The sequence below is a fragment of the Pan paniscus genome, chromosome 4, assembly GCF_029289425.2.
Source record: "Pan paniscus chromosome 4, NHGRI_mPanPan1-v2.0_pri, whole genome shotgun sequence".
Lineage (NCBI taxonomy): Eukaryota > Metazoa > Chordata > Mammalia > Primates > Hominidae > Pan > Pan paniscus.
The window spans coordinates 19,478,584-19,495,051 of NC_073253.2; the positions used below are offsets into that span (position 1 = coordinate 19,478,584).

Sequence of the window (16,468 nt, forward strand, 5' to 3'; positions counted from 1 at the left end):
AATTATAGACCTGACATAGATATTAGGGGCCTCTAATCAGGTCCTCTGATGTATAAGTGAAGGAAATGAGACCCGGAGAAGCTGGACAGCTTGCCTGCCCAAAGCCATCTGGTTATGGCTGAGCTTAGCCTAGAATTTAGGTCTTGGCTTCCAGCCCAGAACTTTCTCCACTACACAGCACTGCTTGTCAGAGTACTTAATGTCTACCTTGCTTTCCATTTTTAAAGTTTACATTTTGTTGTAAGATTATCTACTTTCCAATTTGGTCACTAACTAGAAGACTTACCCAGTCCCAAACAATTATCAGATTATATGGAAAATTGAAGATATTTAATTTTGTCTGTCAACATGTTCCAGAAGAATATTTTTGGGGGAAAATGGATTTACAATCAACAAATAAACAAAAATGATGGCATGTTTCCATGTTTTCTTTTTAATTGGATCCTTATCAGAGTACTCCCAATCAGATTCTTCTCCAGTTTAGAGTTTTCCCCAAGAGATTCAGCTCATCCAAGAAAAAGGTGAGAAAGTCCTAGGCAGTACTAGAGTGAAGCCTGCCTGATTCTCAGCTGATTGGCCAAACTCAGAACTCTGTCGGTGTTCTGGGTGCTTTTGACAGACAGTGGGACGGACCTCCCCACCCCAGTACTGCTGACACAGTGTCTTCCCTCTCTCTCTCTGGACCTTACTCCCAAGAATTAGTGAGAAGCCCACAGATGTGTGGAGAACACTAAGCATACCCTGGGCAAACGGCCATTCGCACATCAGAAAATATTAGAAACTTATTGTGAGGAACAGAGGGGGAACAAAAAAGAAAAAGGAAAAAAAGCAGGTCTGTCCTTGCATATATACAATGTCTGTGGAAGTCTCACTTTTAATGCCAGCTATTATGAAACTACTTCTACTCTGATCAAATTATATACTAGGTGCCAAATAAATGGTGTTTAAGTAATGAGTTGATTAACCATTATTTTCTTTCAAGCCAGAATACAAGCTACAGCATTACATTTAAGCATAAATGTGAATTTATATTTTATAGTTTTCAACTATCTAAATTTCCTTTTTAACTTAAATACTATTATTGTTGTTGACAGATTAGGCTACTATTACCATGATTTTTTTTAAAGTACTTCCACCTAATTTTAATGGACCAATTATTAAGACTTATCTTCCAATCTGGTAAAGAGATATGTAACGGTAAAAAAAAAAAAATTAAATAGCATTTCAACAGTGATAGAGATAATTAGAGAAACTATTCTGAAAGTGCTGGCTGTTCCCACTCTAGGACAGGTGGAATGATAAATGACAGCCAAAATATTCTTAACTGGAGCATTTTAGCCGATTAAAGATTAAAATAAGTGCAGGCTATTGCCCTTTACCTAGCTGTGTTAGTTCTCACAGAGTCAAACGGTACAAATTGCTTTCTCTTCTCATTTAATATAACTAGGTCAACCACAGCCAGCAATGGAGGGTGACTGCCTGTGTTTAATACTCTCCTGAGTGGTATAATCCACATAAATCAGCATAGTCTCTCTTGGAACTTAGGGTAAAGCTGTATGATTACAAAGAATTCAGTAAGCACTTCAAGAAACATTTGCCAGATTCTGCTTTTTGACATTAAACATGAAAATTTATTTCACATTTGGTTTTGTGTTGTTGTTGTTCTGGTTTAGTTTTTGTTTGGGTTTTTTGTTTGTTTGTTTGTTTTTTGCTTAAGCATGAAGAAAGCGTGTAATATTACAACCCTGGTAATATTAATAGTAAGTAAGGTTACTTAGTTGTTTAACCAGCCATGCATGTATTGAATTTATTTAATTTTAGTGCAAACTGGCTCACTTTTCTCCTTTTCCCTCCCCTAGAAACGGCTTTTGGATTCAGAGTTTATTGATCCTTTAATGAATAAAAAAGCCCGAATATCTCACCTGACGAACAGAGTACCACCAACACTAAATGGTCATTTGAATCCCACCAGTGAAAAATCTGCTGCAGGCCTCCCGCTGCCCCCTGCGGCTGCTGCCATCCCCACCCCTCCACCGCTGCCTTCAACCTATCTGCCCATCTCACATCCTCCTCAGATTGTAAATTCTAACTCCAACTCCCCTAGCACTCCAGAAGGCCGGGGGACTCAAGACCTACCTGTTGACAGTTTTAGTCAAAACGATAGTATCTATGAGGACCAGCAAGACAAATATACCTCTAGGACTTCTCTGGAAACCTTACCCCCTGGTTCTGTTCTACTAAAGTGTCCAAAGCCTATGGAAGAAAACCATTCAATGTCTCACAAAAAGTCCAAAAAGAAGTCTAAAAAACATAAGGAAAAGGACCAAATAAAAAAGCACGACATTGAGACTATTGAGGAAAAGGAGGAAGATCTTAAGAGAGAAGAGGAAATTGCCAAGCTAAATAACTCCAGTCCAAATTCCAGTGGAGGTATTTTACCTTTAGATGAACCAGAAGTGCATGCTATCATGAGTTTGAAATTACACAGTTTATAATTAGTAATTTCTTTAGCAAATGACGTTTCATTTAATTATTAATCTTAGTGTTGTGCTTTTGAGCAGTTTTTTTTTTTTTTTTCATTTTACAGCAGTTGTTTTCCATCTCTTTTTGGCCAACTATTAAACATGATTTCTATATTAATAAGAATGGCATTTGAAAATGACTGTCATACTTGAGACTCCTTTTTGGAAGGTGGACCTTTAACATTCTTTTCCATATCTGTTATGATATTGTGCAGCCTCAGCATGACCTATTATATGCCATTCTTGAACTGATTTAACCAGACACAATTTGCAATAAGAATATTCATTTCCTTCTTTCTCAATGAAACAGGGTCACCCTTGCTTCAATTAATATTAGCACAAGGGAAAGGTCAACTTTTTAATAAATCAGGCCAAGATAAAATTTCATTTGCAGATTCATAACATCATCTTTATTTAGAGTGAAAACACTTTGTCTTTTGCGTTCGCTTAATAGATCTTAAGGTTTAGGGGTTTTTCCCCCAATTTTGAGAGTCCTGTTTTAGTGAACTAACATCAATTGTTATTTGTAAAATTAGCCATTTCAAGCTTTAGGAGCTTAAATGCTAAATATCTAGAGATCCAAAGAAACTTAAAGCTTTACCTCTAAAGAAAAGCTAATTCATAAAAAGCTTGCTTGCCTAAGATGTCCTGAGTGTTAAAAACTGACAAAATTAGATTTTTCTTATTTAAAAAATATGTCCTCTAAAACTTAATTCCTTGCATGCCACCATATAGAAGATCCAAGTTCACCATTTGGCATTGCTGCCAGTTTTAAAACCAGAATAACTAAGGCAAAATTCCATAGGAAAATATGGCTTTGGAAAAAACTTTAATGAGTAGAGTTATAAGGAGTGTTGTCTTTCTGTATTTTCCTCATGATTCTGAAAGTCTGTAATCCTTAGATTTAATTGACCATCTTTGCCATATGAGAGAAGCTCTATTTTCTTTTAGTGTTACTTCCAAAGAAGCCGCTGTAGAATATGATATGATATGTGCTTTTCTTGATCTAGATTGGATACATTGCATGTCAAAGCATTTCTGTTTAAATATTTCAGTCAATATAATACTATGTAATGGCACAAAAGGTAGGTGTAAGCTTTTTCCCTCAACACTCTTGTAGTTGAATTTGTCAGGTCAGGAAAAGAAATGAAGTAGAACTCTATGTTCAGAGTTCATAAGCCACTGGGTAAACTCCACTCTCCACACTTTCCACCCTCAGGTGGTGCTTCTGAGTCAAAGGCTAGAGACAGGAAAACTGGATTTCAGTATGTTGAGATCTACATCAGAGTTTCAAGTGTTCTCAGAGTTGGAGACCTGGAGAAGCAGACTTAGTCTCTTTGAATTCTTTACTGAGGATATAGTAACTTTCAGAACCAGTTGGGATAATTACAAAGTTAGGAAAGCTCTAGACCCACATCCCCTGCATTTTTTGGAATTTATCTGGTGTCTATGGCAGAAGGGAAGCCAGGTGACCTGCACTTGATGCCTTTCTCTTTAAGACTCAGACTATCGTAAAAGCATGTTCTTTTACCCAAGCATGAATTTATAGGTGAGCAGCATGCACTCAGAGTCTATGTATTAATATTTGTTTAGGGTACTTTGTCCTTTAAAATATTAAACCGAGAAATTACCTAACATTCACTTTTATATGTTTTGCCAGTGGGCATGATTAGGGTTTGAGTTATCAGTTTAACCCTACTTTCAATGATAAAAAATTACCCTGATAAAGAATCTAAACATATCCTCTGGACATGGTGCATTTAAGCAAATGGCATACTGAGGGATTTACATACTTTCACTGTGTAGCCACAATGTTTAGCACTTCTTTTGTCCTTAAAAAAAAAATCTGTTTAGTGTTATGAGTGCTAGAGATTATAGGAATATAAATCAACATTCAATAATACCTTATTTTAAATTACTTTAAACCAATGGGAAAACTTTCTACCCAATTCCACTGTCTGCATACAAAAAAGGGAGGCAATAAAAATACAGTGACCAAAGCAGTCGGCTACCTGACTCTATTGTCTCATCCGCCTTGTTTGAATCCCATGAAAAGTAGATGTTGATGTAAAATTTGTATCTCCCATTGTCTGGCTGCATCTGCCACCACAATCTTTGAATTGCTGGGCAGATGCCACAACTGTTGTTGAAAGAATAGAAGACTGACCTTGGGTTAAGATGGAATTCCTTTATTGTGCAGACACTGCAGTAGCCAGGGTGCTTTAAATGCCTGGCGTCAGTTCTGCTGGCGCTGGTCATAGGGCCTCTATTGTTTGTGTTCAATTGTATTCCTTGCTCACTGTTGCTTATTGAGATGGAAGAATAGAATTTGAGGAAAAGTGTTCCAGATGTTTCTAATCTATTTTAGAATTACAGGCATTTGATAACCTTCGTAGTTGATGAATGTTCTGATGTTGTTTTTTTTCTTCATAGGAGTTAAAGAGGATTGCACTGCCTCCATGGAACCTTCAGCAATTGAACTCCCAGATTATTTGATGTAAGTTCATATGTCTGCCAATGGAGAGAGCGGCTTAATTTTAGAAAGTTTGCAAATTCTTTTCCCATAATTTGCAAATCAGAAAAGTAAGAAGTTCCAGAAATAGAGTCCTGGAGCCACCCTTGCAATTGAAAGGCTGCCATTTAGCCTGCTCATCCCAAATCTACCCTTGTCTGCATGAGCAGGTTGTGCCTCCCCCCGCTCTGAGCTGTATTCGTTGGCCTTTAAGTATAGAGAATCCTGTCCTTTGTTCCGGGGCCAGGCTAAGCATTTGATTATGAAAGATTTTAGGGATCTGACTCTTCAAAGCTGACAGTCTTATCAATGCACAGTCATTCACTTGGGTCCCCCAAAGGGATGGTTTATTGCTGACAAAGTGCTTGAACCTCTGCACATAATAATACAAAGTGTAAAGATAGATTGATTTTTATTTAAGTTCTGCCCTCAAATTAGTTTTTAGAGGAGATAAGAGTAAAATCTGATCATTTCAATTTAGTAATGGTTATAATGTTTTCTTGTTGTGACAACAAGTTGCTAAATGCTGAGCTGGGGACATTTTTATAACTGGTTATCACAGAAATTATAACTTGGACACATAATTCTAGCTTTTTTGCAGAATAAAAGGCCTCTGTAAGAAGAAAATAATTAAGTTGCAAGAGCCTAGAAAAATGGAGAGGGAAAGAGCAAACAAATCTGACTTTGGATAGCTTTGAAAATGAACAAATGTGCAAAATAGCTAGAATGTAAAAGGGAAAATGGAATCTGGGCTGTCTGAACACTTTTTTTCTATTAGTAGCATCTCATGGTGGACAATGTTAAACTACGCTGTTTAGCCCTTTTCATTTCCAGAGTAAAGATCATTTTAGATTTAAAATGTGTTACTTCTGCTTAACAGTAGTGTGAAAGCTATACTTATTGGGGAATGATACAGTATGAAACCATAATGCTGGTTATCATCTCTTAACTAACAGGAACTTGAGAAACCTTGCTGAGTACCCTCTCATCTGAGGTAGTGTATGGTTTTAGAGTTCTCTAGGAGGGCCTTGAAAGGCAGCTATCACCTACCACTTAGTTGGCCCAGGAAGGGTCAGTTGTCTGCAGCCAGTCTTCCAGGACAGCCTCTGGCTCTGCTGCTGAGGGGGTTCACCTCTTTAACTGCAAACGACTTCTCCTTAGAAGTCTTTAAATGTCAGCCCCCTTGAGTAGCAACTGCCAATGCAGTGCTCTTGTTCTTTTTTGAATTCTTTTTTATAATAGTGACATATACTTATTATATACGACAGAATCATGTGGGGAAACTAAAAAACAATGCTAAACTTTTCCCCATGGATTCAAGGCTGTTGTGTTTTGCCAAGTTCATTAGTTAATCCCCCCTTTTTTTGTTTTTGAGACGGAATTTCGCTCTTGTTGCCCAGGCTGGAGTGCGATGGTGCGACCTCGGCTCACTGCAACCTCCACCTCCAGGGTTCAAGCGGAGCCTCCCAAGTAGCTGGGATTACAGGCGCCCACTACCACGCCTGGGTAATTTTTTGTATTTTTAGTAGAGATGGCGTTTCGCCATATTGGCCAGGCTAGTCTCGAACTCCTGACCTCAGGTGATCCACCCACCTCAAGCCTCACAAAGTGCTGGGATTACAGGTGTGAGCCTGGCCTTGATTTCATATTTAAAAGGTTTTTTCAGGTTACTTATCTAAGGATGGTTCCTGGATCTGCCTTGGTGCATTTCTGTATGTTTGTCATGTTTCTAGTACTATGTGATTGTTCGCTTAATTTATTTAAATAAACACAATTTATATTAACCAAAAACTAGTCTTATATAGATATAGCAAATTTTCTAAAAATAGTGAAAAAGCGTGGATTTTCAGAAAAATTACCAAAACTACAGAATTTAAGTTGCCTCATAAGAAAACTAAAGGGATATACTATAAAACCTAAATGATTGAGGCCGGGCGTGGTGGCTCATGCCTGTAATCCCAGCACTTTGGGAGGCCGAGGTGGGCGGATCACGAGGTCAGGAGATCGAGACCATCCTGGCTAACATGGTGAAACCCCGTCTCTACTAAAAATACAAAAAATTAGTCGAGCGTGGTGGCGGGTGCCTGTGGTTCCCAGCTACTCAGGAGGCTGAGGCAGGAGAATGGTGTGAACCCGGGAGGCGGAGTTTGCAGTGAGCCAAGATGGTGCCACTGCACTCCAGCCTGGGCGACAGAGCGAGACTCCATCTCAAAAAAATAATAATAATAAAAAACCTAAATTATCAACCTTTGAATAATTCATACTTAACGAAAATATTTCTAATTTTTATGTAATAAGAATACTTTTACTTGTAGTTAAGCTATCAAAACTGTTTAAAATTTTTTCCATCACCACATAAACAGCCAACTGTAGAACTACAACAATTTTTCGTAAAAGTAGGACAACTTTTTTCTTAAAAATGCCAGTGTAACCAAATAATCTCTTCTATAATAGCAACACAGTTGTTGACCACACAACTGTGGTCATTGAATAATTTCCCTAAGGAAATTATTAAATAAAATACTGAAGGTATGCTTTTGAGAAAGCACGATAAATATATAACAAATTAAGTCTAAGTTTCAAGATCGGTTTAGCTGTGTTGCTAATATATGCTTATCCCCAGGAACCTCTTTTTACCCCGGGGCTCCCTCTGGTGTACAGTCAATACAGCCCATGCCTAGGAAGGACTGCTTCACTGCTTGGCTGGCAGTGTACCTTTTATAGCTAAGACACCAGGAGGGCAGCTTTACATCAGCAGACTATCACTGTCTCAATTATACTTAGAAAATTAAACCTCTACACTGTCTAACTCAGCATGAATAAAAATATTAATGAGGACACTAAGTTTGCTCACTGCATCACTTTTCTCACATTTTCTGCTAGGCATCTGTGATATTAGTAATTTAAACAAACTGATGGGCTTATATAAGACCATTTGGAGAGGACTGAACTCCAAGATTTTATGGCAGTGAAGAATATATGTGTACCCCCAAGAGGCATCCTGAATCTCCTGCCACCTGCCTGAAATTGCTTTGAAATCTCAATTTTTATTTCAAAAATTCAAGGGAAGTTTGTATTAATGATAGGAACACAGAGTGCAAAGAACCAGGCCAGTTCCTTATGTGATCCCAGTTCCCAGATCTACAAATAAGTAATACTGTAATATGTAATAGGCCAGGCGCAGTGGCTCACGCCTATAATCCTAGCACTTTGGGAGGCCAAGGCGGGTGGATCACTTGGGGCCAGGGGTTCGAGACCAGACTGGGCAACATGACGAAACCCTGTCTCTACTAAAAATACAAAAATTAGCCGGGCATGGTGGCATGTACCTGTAATCTCAGCTACTCAGGAGGCTGAGGCACGAGAATCGGTTGAGCCCAGGAGGTAGAGGTTGCAGTGAGCTGAGATCGCGCCACTGCCCTCTGGCCTGGGTGACAGAGCAAGACTCCGTCTCAAAAAAAAAAAAAAAGTAATACTGTAATTCTAAGTTTAATAATAAAATGCTGTTTTAATTTACTTATTATTGAATAAACTGATGCTCTAGGAAAATGGTCTTCTCTTACCAGTTAAGAGTAATTTACATCCCAAAGTAAAACAGATTTATGGCATTTTATTAAGAAAGTAAGTTGGACTAATAGTACAACACTGGCTTTTGTTCAACATAGTATGACATTTAAATGTTTGAAAAGAACTAGAGAAATATGCCTTTTTTTGGTCTAACCCTCATTTTACAGAATGGTTGGTAATTTCCCTTTTGTGTTTCATATATTTGCTTGGTCAGAAATATGAGGAAAGGGATAGAGGAAGCAAGCCTGAGGCACTTTGTTGAAGATGTCTGCTAGCAGCATGTCTGAAAGGCCGAGCAACAAACTGCCTCTCATAAAGCAGTAGGTCCAGAGAGAGCTTTGACTTTCAGCACTCACTGACTGTGTGACATTCTCCTGGTTTCACATTACCCATTGAGTCCTTCTGTCTCTCTGTGACTTGTAACAGATGGGTTAGCATTCACCATTAGTGTGGTAGTGAATTATCTTGGATAGAGAAAGGTTCAGGAAACTAGATCTGTGTAAATACTGTTTTCTTTTTACTTAGTTGCATTTTAGTTCCATTGCCACCACGTCTTTACCACATTTACTCTCCTTCGTTGAAGCTCTCAAACTCTGTGTAATAATTTTACCTGGAAGATGTTTGGAGGAGTGACCTGGCAGCCAACCAGTGGCAGAGTGGCATTAAACATTAGTGACACATGCATGGATCTAATCTCTAAATATTTGGTTTAAATCTCAGACTTGTGCAATCATGTTTATTGGGTAGCTACTCTCCATTTATCTTTTTTCTTATTAGAAAATATATCGCTATCGTCTCCTATGAGCAACGCCAGAATTATAAGGATGACTTCAATGCAGAGTATGATGAGTACAGAGCTTTGCATGCCAGGATGGAGACTGTAGCTAGAAGATTTATCAAACTAGATGCACAAAGAAAGCGCCTTTCTCCAGGCTCAAAAGAGTATCAGGTAAATGGATTTGTAACTAGATGGGCTGACTTTCATATTTTACCTTCTTTCTTTCCCTGCCCTGCTCAACCTCAGCCATCACAGTGGCCTTTAGAGTAAGTACTCTTGCAGACCAGCCTCGCTGCTGCTTTAAGAAACTAAATATTTGAAATAGTTCTTGAAAATAAATTAACATAGTAAACCTGTATTTCTACCAGTGGAAAAAAACCTTGTGCCACTATAATGTATCACATATTGAGAAAAATACCAAACACAACTAAATAGGAAAAAAAGTTGGATCTTGAGATTCAGCTAAATATTTGATTAATTACACTGCCAACTTAGACTACAGCTCATAGGTCTGGTGCTATCCCAAAACAGTGCTGTTTCAAGTATTTTTCTCTAAACCTCAATCTGAGATAGAATAGGCAAGATACAAACATAGGAAATAAAGAGGGCTTAATACACAGAGATTTGGGGTTTAAGTAAAGAAGTTTGCTGCTTCTAGCTACAAAGACGGATCTTTGTTAACCAGTCTTACTCTGTTTTCACTTTCCTACTTGAAGTGGTAATATTACTACAGCTGACAAAGAGCAGGAGATGCCTGCCTGACCTGTCTCCTGATTATTTTTGTAGTTCTTAGCAAAGGGATTGATAGAAATGAGTATTTCCCTCCCGTGTGGGCTAGATAACTTTGTCACACTTCACGGACACAGGTGGTATAGTGGTGCCTCTGTCCCAGCCCACTACCAGTGTTCAGGCTGGAACCTACGTGAGACAATGGATGAGTTTTCCCACAACAGTAAACAGCCTGAGAGCATTTGTGTCCTCAAGATTCATTATGTCTTCTACTAGAGGGCCTTAATCTTTTTCAACAAGCTGGCGAGAGTTATAGGAGACTGCCAGAAGAATCGGTGTTCAGAGGTGCGAGAGGTTGGTGACATGGTGGTTTGGGGTTTATTTTTTTTTCTATATAGTCATTTATCAATGTATATAATTATACTGAAACTAGAATATAATTCCAAGGATTACTTGGTTAGGAGCGGTTAATATTTGTGTGGCCTTGGGCAAGTTACTTAATGCCTCTTTGCCTTGAATTCCCCATCCATAAAATGGGATAATCATTGAGTTATGAGGAATAAACATAAGTAAGCACAGTAAAGTGCCTGGATCCATGCCTGGTACTTGGTACATACATTAGGCTATTATCCCCCCCAGGCACCTGACTCCCCCCCTCACCAATCCCCACAGAAAATCACTGTTACTGGTTTCCAGTGTATTCTTTCGAAGTGTGTTTATGTGTGTGATATGTGCATGTATGTACACATGGTATAAAATGTATGTACATATCTACACAAGTAATTTCAACATATGTACCATATTTAATTGAATCTAAGGTTTCTTCATTTGTAAGCTACACCATTGTTTTATGCCCAATAACTTAAATTATGATACATTATTATTTGTACTGGTTTCATTGAAATGGGGAGAAATGAGCATCTTACAAGTAATGGAATTCTTAGAATACTATTGTGTTTTTCTCTTTTAAACTAATGGTATCAAGCTGTCCATATTGTTCAGCACTTTGCTTTTTTCGCTAAACAATGCATCTTAGAGAATTTTTTTATATTGGTAAATAAAACACTTTGGCATGTTTTAATGGCCTCTTAGTATCCTTTGTATAGATTGATGGACATTTCAATTTTGTTTACTGTCTTTTGCTTTACAAACAGCACTACAGTGAATAATCTTGTGTATGTGTCATTCACTGGGGAGCAAGTGTGTCCATAGGATAAGTAGAATTGCTGAGTCAATTTTGCATTTACTATTTTGATAGCTGATGCCACATTGCCTTCCATAAAGATTGTTTCAAGTTACATTCCCACAGTCAATATTTCCTATACTCTTGCTGAATGCATGTTATCTATTTGTATTGCCACACACAAAAGAAGTTGTTCTCTTCTGATTTCTAATATTTAATTTTGTAGAATGTTCATGAAGAAGTCTTACAAGAATATCAGAAGATAAAGCAGGTAGGTATCATCACTGTTGATTTTTCTGACCTGTGGTTGAAAAATGTTGTAAATTCTGCAATCTCATTCCTCTTTTTTTTTTTTTTTTCCATCTGCAGTCTAGTCCCAATTACCATGAAGAAAAATACAGATGTGAATATCTTCATAACAAGCTGGCTCACATCAAAAGGCTAATAGGTGAATTTGACCAACAGCAAGCAGAGTCATGGTCCTAGAACTCTGCTTGGACCAGAAGATGTGAATAAACTTAAGCTTATTTATTTAAAATTCCAAATGAGTTGCTCTAGATTCTAAAAAGGTGAAACTTTGGCTGTTGAAAGTTTCAGTATTAGTAAACTTGAGTTACTTTTTCTTTTCCATTTTACTTTGCTTCCCTGCATTTCGAAGCTGCTCTTTCTGGTCCTCCCCACCACCCCACCCCCAAGACTTGTGTTTGTTAATAGAAATAATTTTTTTAGGTATTGGGGATCCATTGTCTATATTTCAAATCAGTTTTTTTTTCCTCAAAAACTTGTGTTTGTTATTAGAAATGATTTTTTAGATATTGGGGATCCAGTGTCCACACTTAAAAGTTGTATGTGTTTAAAAAACAACAACAACAGTAATGTGCAAGGTGAAATGCTTTTGGATAAACGTAAGCCTATTTTCTGACCTTTCTTAATGCAAACTCTTTGCCTTAAATGGTAGAATATTTAGAAATTTGCACAAAATTAAAAAAATAAACATTGTCTTGGAGGGTTAAAAAATAGAAAGGTGTATGTGTATAGATTCACATACACATATGTATATACAGGCTGACTTGATCTAGAACATTAAATCCGCCCTGCAAGTTAACCCCCCATTGCAATGGTTGCCTTAAGGTGTTTGCTAGTTGTGTACATAGTGTGGTTAATCATTAGCTACACTGCTTCCCACTTGATTAGAGCAATGGGAAGCATACTGTGGCCTACCAGCATCTGGAAGTGTGTGCTCGATCTGTATGTGTGCAGAGGTGGTGTGGATGTGAGCGTGCATGAAGGAAAAAAAGCTGCTACTCCTAGTAGGCCAAACGCTCAGGTTAAACAACTGACGAGTGTTACTGTAGGGTGTTTTTTTGTTTTTTTTGTTTTTTTTTTTCTATCAAATTGCTACTTTTGTTGTGGAAGACAAAAGCATTTCCATTTCAACGAGTTTGTCAGCTTTATTAATGTTGGGCAAAAATTGATATGTCATGAAAATGAAACAGATCTATAGTTTTGGGACAAAATTATAAAATGAAATGTGTAGGTAACCTATTTATATACTGCTATAAAGTATTTTTTGAAGAGAGATATGCAAAGAAGCTATTACCTACATAAGATGTATATTTAAAGATTTTTTTTTTCATCCTGGTGCCAGGAATATAAAAAAGAGTGGATATATTTAACCATAACATACTGTGATTCATCAAACAGCACAAACTTTCATTTCATGGAGTTTATCTGTTGACATTGATTTAAACTGTCACTTGTTTTATCATGTGGGAACATAAGTTATGTGGTCAAAAATATAAGGATTTTGAACTAATGTTGATTCAAGTTGTATTGTCTTATTGTATTGTCTTTTCAAAGTGCTGCCAGTTGAAAAGGGAAGCATTATGTTTACAAATCTGTTTTGAAATGTTTGCCAAAATTTTGGTAGTGTCTTTAATAAAGATGTTTGTCTCCAGCATCCAGAAAAATAAATGAATAACTTTGTTGTGTATCACTGTAAACCAGAAAAATGTTGGTTATCTAGAAAACTTGAGAGAGCATGTAGATTAACTTTTCTCTTTGGAGTTCTAAAACATTAACTGGAAAGATTAGATAATATACTAAATGTATACAGAAGTATACAGACTATACAAAGACTGAAACAAGACCCTTTTGCACTACAACTCTATAACATTACCGCAGAAATTTTGGTTCTATGTAGCATGGACCTCCTAAGGAATTCTGTTTCTTTTAGCATTGAGATCCCTGGTGCTCTTTTTTTACCTCAGAATTGGTACAATCATTATTAAACGTTAATTTATTTCAAACTTTTTAATTGAAAAAAGGAAAGGGAAACTTAATTGGGGATAAATTCAGGCATCATATTATTATGATAGAGTCTCCTGAGTGGTTTGTCTATAGGTAATGAACTCATTGGTGTTATTTCTTGGACATCTTGGCCTTTTAATCAAAGACTGTGTGCTGCTATTTGCTATGAGCAAGGTTTCTCAAAAGCAAAAGGTGCTTGGACCACTTGGATCACCTGAGTTAGAATCTCTAGGTATAGGGCCCAAGTATCTGCATTTTCACAGGTTTCTTGTAGGTGACTTTTTGCAAGCTAAAGTATGAGAACCATTGGCTTGGATGTAGTTCTAAACTTTTAGGTCTGTAAATCTTGAAATCTTGAACTGAAGGTCAACTATTGGTTTTTGTTTTTTTTTTTAATGTCCATCATGTCAGCAGGTGCAAATCACTTTTCCCCTTTGCATGATCTGAGGCACCTCCTCAGTTGTTTCACTGCCAACTCTTATTTCAGAACCTGTTTACAAACAAGCCTTCCAGTTGGTGAATGGTTAGCCATTGGAGCTCCTACCCTGTACATCAGCACATCTTCTGGTTTACAAGTTGGGTAACAATGAAAGCTGGAGATGCTAAATGGAAATCCAGCATTGCATACCCTTAGACCTGATCACATACCCGTAAAAGCCTTAATTTAGATGTTAGTTGTATGTGTTGGACAGATCCTTGCAAAAGTGTGTCTGTCTATTAGTTGTAAATTTGAAAATTATAAATCTCTGAATCTGCTACTATCCAAGTTTCATCCCTTTTGAAGATGAGGCATGAGCCTATTAAAATATTTATAATCATTTTTCGTCCCCTACTGCAAGACTTTTAGATTCTTACAAATGATTACTACAGGAATAGTGGCCACTTAATGTCAGTTACTCCGGTGGAAGAATTTATCTAGTTTTTTTTCTTTTCTTTTTTGGTAGGATGGTGTGAAAAATAGCAAGATTAGAGAATGAGTTGTATAGTTTTTTCTATCACATTTCATCTAAAATGATTTGAAGGACTTTTGAAGATTTTTACCAACATCCTTAAATCAACTCCAGGTTGGATGAACAACTGATTTAAAACAAACTAAGAGAACATTAACTAGATGTGGGCTTTTTAAAATATATAGGTATTGCATTTCCTACCTTGTTATTTATTCCACTTTGAATACTTTAGAGGGGTTAACTTTCAACTCTTTAAGGTAGTAATGGATAGTTTTATACTTGTTCTCACAAAATTGTTATGGTCAGTTTATATCATTGCTCCATGCATTGATTATAAAAATTCAGTATTAATTTTTTCTGATCTTATAAGCTTTATAGGAGTTTTCTTTTCTCTTATAAAGTGTTTCACCTTATGTAAAACAAATGCCTGCTTGCATATTGGAAGATGTTGAAATTAGTTTTAGACAAAAATGGTCCATCAATTCAGACACTCTGCTTGGATGCCTTACCCTTTTCATTAGTGCATTCTTTGCTTCTGAAACTTGGCAGAAACTCGTTAGCCAGTCCACTGCCTTTCTGACTGTGTGGAGTCACGTATGCTTGGTATATGCCTTTACTACTTTTAAAGTTCTACAGTTTATTACTTGCCCAAGTGTTACTAAATCCTTTTCTTATGTGTACTGGATGGAGAAAAAATTATAGCCAGCACTTTGAGAGGAAAGTTTTCAGAAACAATATTAACTGGCACTACTAACTGAAGGCCACAGGAGATGCTATCAATGTTATTTGTAATCTGAAGATTGAACAAGGCTGTGAGGCTCATTTCAAACTATTTTGAGGTGTTAAAATATATATATGCTGTTTCTCAGCTGTTCCACTCAAACCGTGTTAGGACTCTCGAAGGTAAAATGTCACAGGGGCTTTTCAGTTGTTACAGAGCTCAGCAGCTGTGGTTGCCCCTGTTCTACACCAATTTCAGTTCAATAAAAATGTTAACTTTGCAATTCTGGTACTTGTTTTTCCTTTGTCTCATTTCAAGCCTCTTTGTCTTAAAAACAAACAGAAAGAGCCTATGACAAAGTATTCGCAGAGATATTACTTGTTAGGGCTCTAGGAAGTGGGAGCAGGGAATTTGCTCCAGGGATCTTTTTCTAAGTGTAGGACACGCCCTCCAGGGACAACTTCTACTAGGGGAACAATAATCATAGTTACCATTTATGGAAGGTTTCCTTTTTGTTACACATTTTTGCTGCATTATCCCATTTCTCCTCACCACCTGTTATCTCCATTTTACAGGTGGGCAGACTAAGTCATAAAGAAGTTAAGAAACTTGCCTATCACACAGCTAGTAAATGGCAGAGCCTGGGAAGTCTGACCGCAGCATCTGTGTTCCTAACCACTTCTCCATCCTGGGCCTCATATGTTTATATAGGATAAGACTAATCTTTTCAAAGTGACAATTCCAGTAATACCACATATGCTAGATAAGTCCTTTTGGTTCCAAAGGCTAGAATGTGGGGGTCGGAGTGATTTCTAGTGGATTATTTTGGGGGAGTTGATTTATTGGATATCACAGAGTACATTTGAAGGGAGACTAGCACACTTTTTGAGAAAAGGTTGTTTCCCCTATGTTCGCTTTACTTTTGGAAGTGTACAGTGTTAACAATGGGGTATTTGAAAGTGGGCGGTGGAGGTAGGAGGAAAGGGTACAGTCTCGTAATCATATCATTTTCTCTTCATACCAAAAGCCTATCTCAGAAACAGACTCCAGCTTAGGGGTATCCAGTCTGAGAAGACATAAGGGCATTCTCCCAGCTGAATCCTTAACCTCCAGTTTCTAAAAATCTTCTGAAGGAATAATGGAGGAGGAAGGGAAGAAAGCCTCAAACAAACATTGGTATTAAAAACCCAGAGTAA

The 16,468-nt window shown here is 37.3% G+C and overlaps 1 protein-coding gene across 1 annotated transcript in view; it reads left to right on the forward strand.

Moving 5' to 3' along the window:
- ELL2 (elongation factor for RNA polymerase II 2) overlaps nucleotides 1-15,555 on the forward strand; it is an 87,978-nt gene extending 72,423 nt beyond the window's left edge. Inside the window, exons 8-12 of the mRNA XM_003822754.5 lie at nucleotides 1,860-2,430; nucleotides 4,956-5,019; nucleotides 9,379-9,550; nucleotides 11,518-11,562; nucleotides 11,661-15,555. Coding sequence (XP_003822802.1) covers nucleotides 1,860-2,430; nucleotides 4,956-5,019; nucleotides 9,379-9,550; nucleotides 11,518-11,562; nucleotides 11,661-11,777 — 969 coding nt within the window. The 3' untranslated portion in view covers nucleotides 11,778-15,555. The remainder of the gene's footprint in view (nucleotides 1-1,859; nucleotides 2,431-4,955; nucleotides 5,020-9,378; nucleotides 9,551-11,517; nucleotides 11,563-11,660) is intronic.
- The last annotated feature ends 913 nt before the right edge of the window (nucleotides 15,556-16,468 follow it).